This window comes from Aulonocara stuartgranti, assembly GCF_965226115.1.
Source record: "Aulonocara stuartgranti genome assembly, chromosome: 10".
Classification (NCBI taxonomy): Eukaryota; Metazoa; Chordata; class Actinopteri; order Cichliformes; family Cichlidae; genus Aulonocara; species Aulonocara stuartgranti.
Genome location: NC_138946.1, coordinates 24,046,627 through 24,057,041, shown reverse-complemented (window position 1 = coordinate 24,057,041; position 10,415 = coordinate 24,046,627). Strand labels below are relative to the sequence as shown.

At 42.1% G+C, this 10,415-nt stretch overlaps 1 protein-coding gene across 2 annotated transcripts; it reads right to left on the bottom strand.

The window, feature by feature from the left end:
• Positions 1–261: 261 nt before the first annotated feature.
• On the bottom strand, positions 262–10,229 carry tm7sf2 (transmembrane 7 superfamily member 2). 2 transcript variants are annotated; one of them, XM_082549831.1, is made up of 10 exons: positions 10,153–10,229; positions 9,104–9,300; positions 8,565–8,619; positions 7,983–8,177; positions 7,587–7,690; positions 5,172–5,291; positions 4,922–5,090; positions 4,738–4,818; positions 4,454–4,576; positions 262–745 (listed from the first exon to the last, which is right to left on the bottom strand). In XM_082549831.1, the coding sequence occupies exons 1-10, from the start codon at positions 10,223–10,225 to the stop codon at positions 585–587; spliced, it is 1,278 nt and encodes a 425-aa protein (XP_082405957.1). In that variant the 5' UTR covers positions 10,226–10,229; the 3' UTR covers positions 262–584. The 2 variants fall into 2 exon arrangements, with proteins under 2 accessions (XP_082405957.1, XP_082405958.1); XM_082549832.1 differs by lacking the exon at positions 262–745 and adding an exon at positions 763–1,140.
• Between the last annotated feature and the right edge of the window lie 186 nt (positions 10,230–10,415).

Here is a 10,415-nt window from a genome sequence, read left to right as displayed (position 1 = left end):
AGGTCATACTGGTTTCTTGAATGTGGCAATGAGTTCACCGTGCTTGAACAGCCTTCACAATTACCAAACTCAGGCCAATACAGAACCTTTGGGATGTGGTGGAAACCCACTAAAGGGATGTGTCCACTGAGTGTATGAGTCACATTTTCACAAAAGAATGGGCTTGACTTCTGCATACATAATGCAACGATGTAAAACATCATCACGTTTTATCTTCATATTATAATATAATTATTTTATTTCAATAGCACTTTCGAATACTTGGTGTTTTGTAGTTGTTTATTTCCAATGTAGTTTACTGTGGCACCACATTTTAAAAAACAACAACAACAACAACAAAACAAGACACTGTAAAAAACGCTTTTACGCAGACATTCTTTGAACAAAGGCACTGATATTTATGGATTTGTTTCTGCCGTCCAATCAGTATTTAAGTCATATTTGTTTTTCCAAAGAGATGTGGAGCGCAGACGCTAGTCATCTTTGTTTCACTGAAAATAGATTTACATGAAATTATTGCTAGGTTTGTGTTCAATAAGTTGTACGGCAGTTCAGATCCCTCTCTTCCACATCTTCTTTTCTTCTTAGTATATATAAGGGAAAATCCTGTAAGGCACACGTCGGCAGTATGTGTCCCAAGCCAGCCCGTATTTGGCTCTACACTGTCTTTCATCACGGGCCTCTCGGTGAATCAGTAAAACGGTGAAGTATATGACGTAGAAATAAGGCAGAAGATATGAGAATCCTATAAATAAAGAGGCACATATGACAAAAAACACAAGACAGTATTATATGATTCAGTAATGAATGGTGAAAAAAAACTAGTACCTTCTTTTGCTACTGACATCAGCATTTGTGATTTGTATAAAACAAGCTGCAATCAAGTGTACATCCTCCTCTGCAAATAGCAGTTTACTTTCTATTCAGTCTTTACTGTACAAAAGCCCTGCAGTGAATACCAGTCTAATTAAGCTCTTAATATTCAGTGTTGAGTCATCACAGTAATCAGAGCAGTACCCCTTGTCCCTTTAGTCAGCGCTTCCTCAGTCCAGGTTTACAGGGGACCACTGAGCTCGTTTGTTAGGGCAGCTTTCATCTGTCATCACTTTTTTTTTGGAGTGCATATTTTTGCAGTTTGTGCTACAGCGATAAAAAAGGATAAAAAGCAGAAACTAAAGAATGCGTCTCAATTACAAAAGCAGAGAGACAAATGAGTCACATAATGTTGAATACCAATGAGAGTGTCAGCTATACAAAAGTCTGACAGTCACTATTTCAGGAAGTGGGTTTTTGAGAGAACAGGGCAATTTACAGAAGAACAAAGAGAACAGTTTCCTGCTGCCTTTGTTGGAAGCACACCAGTTGCAAATGTAATGCAAATATTTCATAAGGACATGGAGGTAGTCTGAAAAAAAATATCACAGTGCACAAGGCCATTAATACCTTATATAACCAAAACCACATCAAACTGTACTGAGAGCACACAAAATGTGGCATTAAATGCTTAGTTAGATTGAGGCTGTTTTCCATCCGGTATTTACCACAATGCAAAAAAAAAAAGAAAAAAGAAAAACAATAGTGGCTCGGTGAGGAGGGGTAAAACAGGTCTTAACTGCTGTTTGTTCCTTAAGTGCTGAGCAACAGTTCAGGGTACCCCTGCCATTAAGACTCCACCGTGGGCACCGAACATGTCATGGTCCCCGTATCTGCCTGGCTGACTCAGGTTGGCTACATATGTTTCTTGTTTACATCTACCTCTCTCACGCTTGCCGTGTCTCGCCGGGGCAGAGCTTATTGCGGGCTCCCGCCCCTGGCCCTCGCACCTGAGGTTAATCACACACCTGTGGCTCATCGCCTAAACTCATCCACTACTTAAGGCAGTGGCTGGAAGCATCTCGTCGCTGGACTACTGAGTAACCTTGGTAGTAAGCTCCGGAGTACTAGTCTCTTGTTGCCTTTTCGTATCGCTGACCCTTTGGATTAATCACTTGTTGTCTGTAAACAGGAATTCTGTTTCCCTGGAACCCTTGGTGTGCAGGCTTGCTGGTGTGCTGTGTTTTTTGTGAAGTCCCTCGTGTGTGAACAGCTCCTTTCCCGGATTTCCCTGTGCCCTGGATTCCCCCCGCCCTCTCACTTGTATATATTTGCACCTGGTGTTGTATAGTAATAAACGGAACTGTATTCTAGCTGCCTTGTCTGCGCTTGAGTCCATCCCACTTTGTGACAGAACAGGTGAGACCAGGTGGGGATTGATCAGGATGAATGGCCTGCCTGATCTGAACCAGAGTGATGTTTATCTGTTGGACTTCTGTGCTAAGTACAGTTTGTCAAAAACAAACACCATGTTCAAGAAGAAGGGTGTTCGTAAGCAGGGTCCTGGACAGGTGTCGTGTACCCAAATGTACAGTGAGGACCATTTTGCAGAGCCCCCAGTCTGTGAGTGAGATTTTCATCCCAACCTCCAGCACAACTTCTGAAGCACTCAAAGGAAGGTTGGGTTAAAAAGAGGAACATGCTGCACGAATCTGCAGCTGCAAAGTGGCTGGTGTCTGTTCTGCCAGCAAAGAGTTCAGCCCTGTTAGTAGCTGAAGGAAGGTCAGGGAGGACTGGGTGAGAGCAAGAAACAAGACTTTTGGACAGCCTTGAAACGATTCAGGGATACTGTCGTGTGACAGAATGGGAAAGCAGCTGACCTCAACTTAATATAATCAAGCAGTGGACGGAATACTTCCACTGAGGACCCCCTCAATCTTATTATCAAACCCAGAGGAAGAGAAGAAGTGAGGGGGATGACCAACCCATCACTGGGGGTGAGGTCACTGAGGTAGTTTAACAGCTCCTTGGTCACAGAGCCCCTGGGGTGGATCAGATTCTCTAGAAGCATCTTAAGGCTCTTGATGTCCTCCAGGACCAATTACACAAGGATCACACTTTTAAGCCTCGCTGGAAATATTAAGCTACTAGATGTACTAGAGAAGAAGTTTGTCCACATTGGTCCTCCTGAAGCTCAGTTAAAGAAGTTGTATGTAGTGTATGTAGTAAAATCTAGTTTTCGTCCTGGTTGTGGAATACTGGACTGCTTCTTTATCCTGCTGAGCATGTTTGAGGGTGTATAGGAAGTTCTTTTACTTATGTATTAATCACATTATTTTATTGTAATGCCTTGGTGCCACTGGATTTTAACATGTCTTAAGACAAATGGTAGGGGGTGTAGTAAGGATCTTGGGGGAAACAGGAACTCCACAGGAAGAGTCTTTTGTCTCTTCGAGGACTCTGGGAGGTAGCAAGGGAGTGTGAACCTTAAGGTGTGAAACAGCTGTGTACTGCCTTTTGTTCCTGGAGAGCCATGTTAGACTCAGGGAGAACTCTGCTGACCGTCTGTCCCGCGGACATGCAGGGGCTCCATCAAGCTTGGTTGTCTGTTCTTTGTGTGCTTTGATTAAAGAATGTTAGCTACCGCTCGTCTGCAGGCTTTAAATGGAAAACTTCCACAACAAGGGTGTGTGGGAGTTTGCACAACCAGTCATGTTCTTTGTGGACTTGAAGAAGGGGTCTAACTGTAACCCTCATGTGTATGTGCTTCAGGAGTGTGGGGTATCTGACCCATTGCTATGATCCATTTGGCCCTCATTTTGCAGTGAGAGCTTGGACTTACTGGCAATTATTTGCTCCTGGTGTTGGACTTGGCCAGGTTTTCATGGTTAAGTTTAAAATATTTGAAAATCCTTGGATCAGCACCCCATACAAAACGCTATTTAAATACCAAAAACACATCTTTCCAATCATATTATAAAGGTAGATAAACTCAAAGGAGTTGGAGCACGCCGCAAACACTCCCCTACTGGCCATAGATCTGTAAATCTCTACTTGTGCGGCAGCGACACACCCATTCATTCTCCCTCTCCTGTTTCTTCTGTTGGTCAGTCTTTCTTAAAGCGATCAGTTGTATATGCCAGGCTCACGAGTCACCCCTGATCCGATAAAGGCTTCCTCATACCGCAGCTTGCTGCTTCATTATCAATAAATGCATTTGGGGTTGGGGTCCTTGCAGCTAAATACAAACGTAAAGATTTTCTTAAAACGACCAATTTGAGGTATAATGACAATAAAAATGAAAGATTATGACTTTTGCTATGAGTTACTTTGCTATGAATGTCACTAATCCAGGGATTAGTGACATTCATAATGAGGAGGTCAAAACTTTCGTACATGCATACAAGTAAAGTTTCCGAGAAAAAAAAGAACCTGGATTTCACAGTGGATCATTAACACAACCAGCCATCATTATCCATACTAATAATAAACAAGGCTGAAGATGATTATTACTCAGCCTGACATTAATCTCTTATCCATGACTTCACCCACATATGCTAAAAAAAACTGTTATGTCAGCGTGGCCTTCTTTTCTAGCAAAAAAAAAAAAAAAGGGCAGAGGGCTTTTAAGATGTCTTACCACACGGAAGGGACCAGGCAAGGGCCATGAGGAGGTCCCCAAGGTAATTGGGATGACGAACGAGACCCCACCAGCCGGACACCAGCAGCCGCTTCCCTGTTGCTGTGGCAATGGTCTCCAGTCCTGTAGGGAGTCGTAAAACGCACCGATATTTCTGAATAAGATTTACCAACTCTCTGTCTCCCTCCCCACTTTGATGTGAGGAGGAAATCAATAAAAAAAAAAAAAGACTTTATCTGAATGCATTAAAAGATAAAGATAAAAACGGAGGGAAACAAACTGACTAGTGACACTTGGATGAGTGGGGTCCCGCCTGAACTGATTCTTCTGTGAGTTGGATTGTCTGAAAATGTAATATCCAATACCTGACAGCAAAAAACCCCCAAAAAACAAACCAAAAAAAAGGTTCATTATTCATTTTCAGCCACTTTTCAGCAGAACAGCAGAAAAGAGCTGACAAGCGATTACCATTCAGTGCTATTATGGCTGCAGCCTTGAGTGAACTTAGGGTCTGGGGGTGCACAACCAGGAAGGCTGCCTGCAGGCCGTACGTGAATGGAACCCAGGCCAGATCACCAAAGACCAGCATGAAACCAAAACCATCGTGTACAATGTCCATGGTGGTCAGGACAGCCTCCTGTTACAGCAAAATGAAGCAGACATTAAATAAAAGCAGTGATCAAATAAAGTAAAAAAAAAAAAAAAGTGTGACTCTCACCTCATTCCACAGAGCGTCCGCCACGTACAGCAGCTGGAAACTGTTGACCAGAATCATGGCAAGGGAGGGGGATCCTCGGAGCTCCACCTCCTTCATCAGCATGCCGAGGTTAATGACCACCTGAGGGGGTCGTGAATAATGATGAACACAAGTGGGGCTGCGTGTGTTCATTTGCACGGGCAGACAAATTCCTTCTGTGATCATGAGATTGCCAACTAAAATAAATGGATGCTGTCATTATTCTACTATTTATTTTGCAATAAATAAAAAGCTTCTTTTGGCTGGTCACTTATTCTCGTGTGGATGGATCCACATATGCGATTTTTACAGATGATGCCCTACCTGATGCTACCCTCCCAGGGATTTTCATCTCCTCCCAAACTCAAACAGGGGCTCTTTCATGTGTTAGGCAAATTAACCACTACACTACAGAGCCACTGTTTTTAGGATTAATAATCTGCCAAATAATGTCTCACTTAATCGAGTCTTTCATTTGTGCGTGAAATATAAGACACATGTCCCATTTTCTGTCTTTCTAAATAAGAAAATTCCTCCTGTGATGAATTGATTATAAACATACAGTAAAAACCTACTCTGTATTTAGGTACATTTAATCTAACATAACATGAAACAGTATAGACTTCATTAAAAGTCAAGTCTTAGCCTTATCCATCCATGAGATCATTTGCAGGTCTTGTTCCAGTTTTCTTGAGTGAAAATTAAGAATGAATCTAACTTTGGCAAACCGGTCATGTCGTCAAACAAGTCCTTGATATCTTCTTCACCTCCTCTGAACCACCTCAATCTGAATGACAGCTTGCAGTCAACTCTGGGTCACATGTGAGGTCTTTTGCGTAAATGTCCAATTTACATTTGAACTATTTGTGATTCAGGGCGACACGTTTAACCGTATCTTTTCAGTGCTCGAATGAAAGCCCAGACTAGGCGCTGTGATCCATCATTTTATGTCAAATGGAATGAGCTGGAGTGCAAAGTCTAGAGAACAAAAAAATGTGCAAATAATTACAGCGTGCACGCCAATCAATTGTCTGCCATTTGGACTAATCGAATAAATGATTAATAAATGCATTATCACACTCCAAATGCTTTCTGAGTGAAGGATATTCTGCAGCTGCATTCATTCCCCAGACTGTTGTCATTTATGTTCCTAGTGGGAAAAGAAATCCATACATCGTGTACATTTTTCCGACTTGATGATACACGAGAATGCAGAAACAAAATAAATATTTCACACTCGAGCTATAAACACTTCCATAACTCAAACTGAGTTATTAAATATGAAGCTGATTTAGATCTAAGAAGCAATATTTGGCACCATTATACCAAAGTCCAAGGAATCCATTAAATTATTAAGAAAGCCCATTGTGCTTTAATATTTGAGACTTTATCAACAACTGTGAAATGCTGAACGTTAAAAGAAAGTAGTTTGGACGTTGAACAGGAAATGAAAATATCCCACACAGTGTCTGTAGCCAGTTGGTGGAGGCTTTTTCTGGGCTCTCCCACGCACATGGCTTTAAAACATTCACATGTGCAAAGGTTTTTCCTTTGTACACTGTAAATACCAAAGGAAAACGGCTGCTCGCATCAGTGCTTTACCGAGACGCTTCAACCTTCTGCAGTCTCGGTGCTGTCGTTTTTGTGACCGGCGATGACACTGAGAACCTCGTGGTCATTTTAGGGATCTTGTTTGAGGTTCTACAGCACATTTAGTCTAATTTAGTCTGATGACTCAGACACGGATAGCTGCGCGCACCCCAGTCCTCCAGCAAATGTCTTACTGTGTCAGGTCAGCAGGGAGAAAAGCTTTTGATTGTGACTGTGTCAAACTCACAGACTGCAAATTATTATGGAAGCTCAGAGGAGAGCAATACCGCCACCTGTTGGTTATGTTGGGCTCTTGGACAGAAATGACCATCAATGTTATTTAATGCAACGTGAATCTGAAGGTGTTTTGCACACTTACAAATACATCCGGGTAAGACTCTATTATCTGGCCGGGTCTTTCTGTGCAGAGTCTGAATGCTCTCTCTGCGGCTGTGTCGATTCTGTCCGAGTACTCTGACTTCCCCCCACAGTCCAAAGACATGCAGTTAATGGGGTTAGCTTAACTGGTGATTCTGGTGTGATGCGAGTGTGAACGGTTGTTTGTCTCTTTGTGTTAACCCTGAGACATAGTGGTGACCTGTCCAGGGTGTACCTTGCCTATAGGGATAGGATAGTGGAGCCACTTGGATAAGTGGAAGAGAATGAATGGATGACGACTAACTTAAAAGGACCTTGTTATCTCATTAGAGACAGTTTTCAAATGTGTCTCTTATAGAGTACTGTATTTATAAATCTTTGAACAGTGTTAAGGTGAGCCAAGTAGTTTGCTACTCTGGGTAAACTCACCCAGCCAATCAGACCCGGTCTGAGCTCGCAGAAATATTTCAGGTCAAAATCTCCAATCCGGGGGTTTAGCTCCCGCCCGATGAAGAAGTCATAGAGCGGGTTTCCTAAATCATATCAAAGAGAAAATCACAAAAATCAAATGCTATAATTACATGCTGACATAAAGGTAGCAGAGTAGCAAGTACAGGAGCGCTATCTCACTTAACAGTTTGCCTCATGCATAATGCCTACAAGCTCCTGTTGAGCGTGGCAGTTAGATAATTACCCACAGGAACACCCAAATCCTCCAGCAAACAATACAACAAGCCTGTGGACGCACTGAATGCTGCCAGCTGCCGGGTTCAAACCGTGTTTTAGCATGGATTCAACCTTTATTAATGATCCTCAACATCTCACCTGTGTTTCCCCCCAAAGCAAGCGCATGGGAAGGAGCCCAGAAGGAGCGGATGTAGAGGTAGATGGAGAACAGGAACGACACTGCTATTGCACATACTGCCAAAGGCAACAGCAGCTCAAACAGATACCCCAGAGGAGCCCCGAGCCCCAGTAACAACATCAGGAACACACCGCTGATGCACAGGCCATGAAAACCTGAGGGAGGGAAACAAACAACACAAAATGTTGTCGCCTGGAGGAGCGAGATAAGCAGGCTGACAGAGGCTTGCATGGAGAAAAAGGTAAAAGTTGGAAGAGCTGAGTATTATGTAACTTCAACTTTTAGATCAGACCTGTGGATTTTAGATTTTCTTTTCTTTTTTTTTCAAATATACTACAGTCAGCAACACAACTGTGAACAACACATTTGCAGTCAAAACATGTATAATACTAAAGAATAGCTGTGAAACATTGCAGATAGTGCAGCAGGATTACAAATTATTTCACACTTAGGTTTAATATTTAAATCTGTTTCTTGAAGGCGCACAGATTCTGTCCTAAACAGAAATGCTTGTAGTTATATCGCGCCCTGCTCAACGATACCATTTATGGGATACTTGAGGCGTGTTCCATCTCTGAGCACCAGCCCCTCAGACACCTGCAGGCAATAAGCAGAATACAACACAAATCATATGCTGCATACCTATTACAGTGTCATAAGGTCAATAATTCAACCCATTCTTTCTCATTTCTCATTTCTTCATAATTGTGCAGCTTAGAAAGTTCCTCTGTAAAAATGCTAGACTCTATAGGCAGAGAGCGCCTATAGCCACAGATGAACTGTATTATACAGGTCGCTGTATTTTATAAACTTCTCAGTATGTAGCAAAGGAGAAGTGTTGAGGCGTGTAGCTCTGAAAGAACTCTAATTGCAGAGTACAGTCATTTAACCAAGAGGATGATCACACCGACTGGAACTTAACAGACAATAATTATCTTCTGATTTATTAGTATTAATTATTACACACAGCATGTTATAAAGCTATGTTTACAGCTTCAGTATACACATAAGCTAGATCACAAACCCACAGCAGATTTCACTGTAAGTTTCACATTGAATTGGGCTGATGAACATGCCGTACCTTTCCTAATGGCATCAAATAGATGACTGCATGCAAAGCAAACCACCCAAGAAGAAGCACGGGGGCCAGCGGGTCCCACAGCTGGTCAGCTGAGGGGAGGGGGGGCGGCCATTGGAACAAACTGGCCTCAGGAGATCGGCTCAAACAGATCAGGAACAGCACCGTTAACGGAAGAAAGATGGGAATGCACACGGCACCTGAAAGATGAATACAATTAAAGAATCAGACAAAAGTATGATGACAGGTTAGGTGCGTGTTAAGACAGCATGGCTGAGACAACATGTAGAGAAGTGAAACAGCATCTGTGGAGATTTGGCATTGCAGCACATTAATAATGCATATGCAGGTAAACTGTGGTAACTCTAATAACTGCAGAGTAGCAAAACAATTCAGTCAGCTGACTGTAAACATCAGTAGTGGCGGATGTGAAATCTGTAGTTAGCTTAACTGGAAAAGCACGACATGAAGCATCAAGCACATTTCACTTCAGCAATGATGAATCTGACATAGGAGGCTGCCTTGATTCTTGATTAGAGGTGTAATGACGGAGATGATGCTGTGATGCCAGCGATCATTACTACAGTGCAACATCCTACATCCTATTAGTTTTACTGAGGCATCAATCTTATGGTCCACCAAACAAACTGCTCAATTTAATAAAACAACACATCTCTAGGCAGTGTCAGCATCATAAATAGCGCATTAGTGTAAACGTTCTTTTGTATGTCAGCTAAAATGATCACCACCGCTTATTTCTTCCTTTTATAAAATCAGGATCCTCTTAGCTTCTATCTAATTTGTATATAAAAACAGCATTTAGCTGCAGGGAAATGCAAGTAATGTGATAGCACTGCATTTGCAGACAGCAGCTTGAGCTTCAGAATGCATGAATGAATCAAAGGAAAGAAAAGTTGCTGTTGTTTTTCTAGTTTAGTGCAGCAATGGCACATGCTGCATCAATGCTCAGCACTGTGATCATGGCAACGTGACATCAAACTAAATCAAAGATGTCTACTAGCGCAACATTAAGACACACTGCTGTGACTTACCCAGGGTTCCTCCAAATTCCCTCTCTGAGTCATGTGACAGTTTGTGTTTGAGTGCTTGACTGTTTGGTCTCATTATTGTGCTCCTGTTTAAAAAGAAGACAATATATACAATAGGTTAAAAGGTTGTAAGAATGACAACACAAACCCCTCAGAGACTGTATTATTATTAAGATCTTGAAGCTTGAACTTTTTCCCTTGAGTATTTCCATTTTATTGGGCACTTTTTACCAACTACCAGCAATCAGTAATGATTATCTAAAACC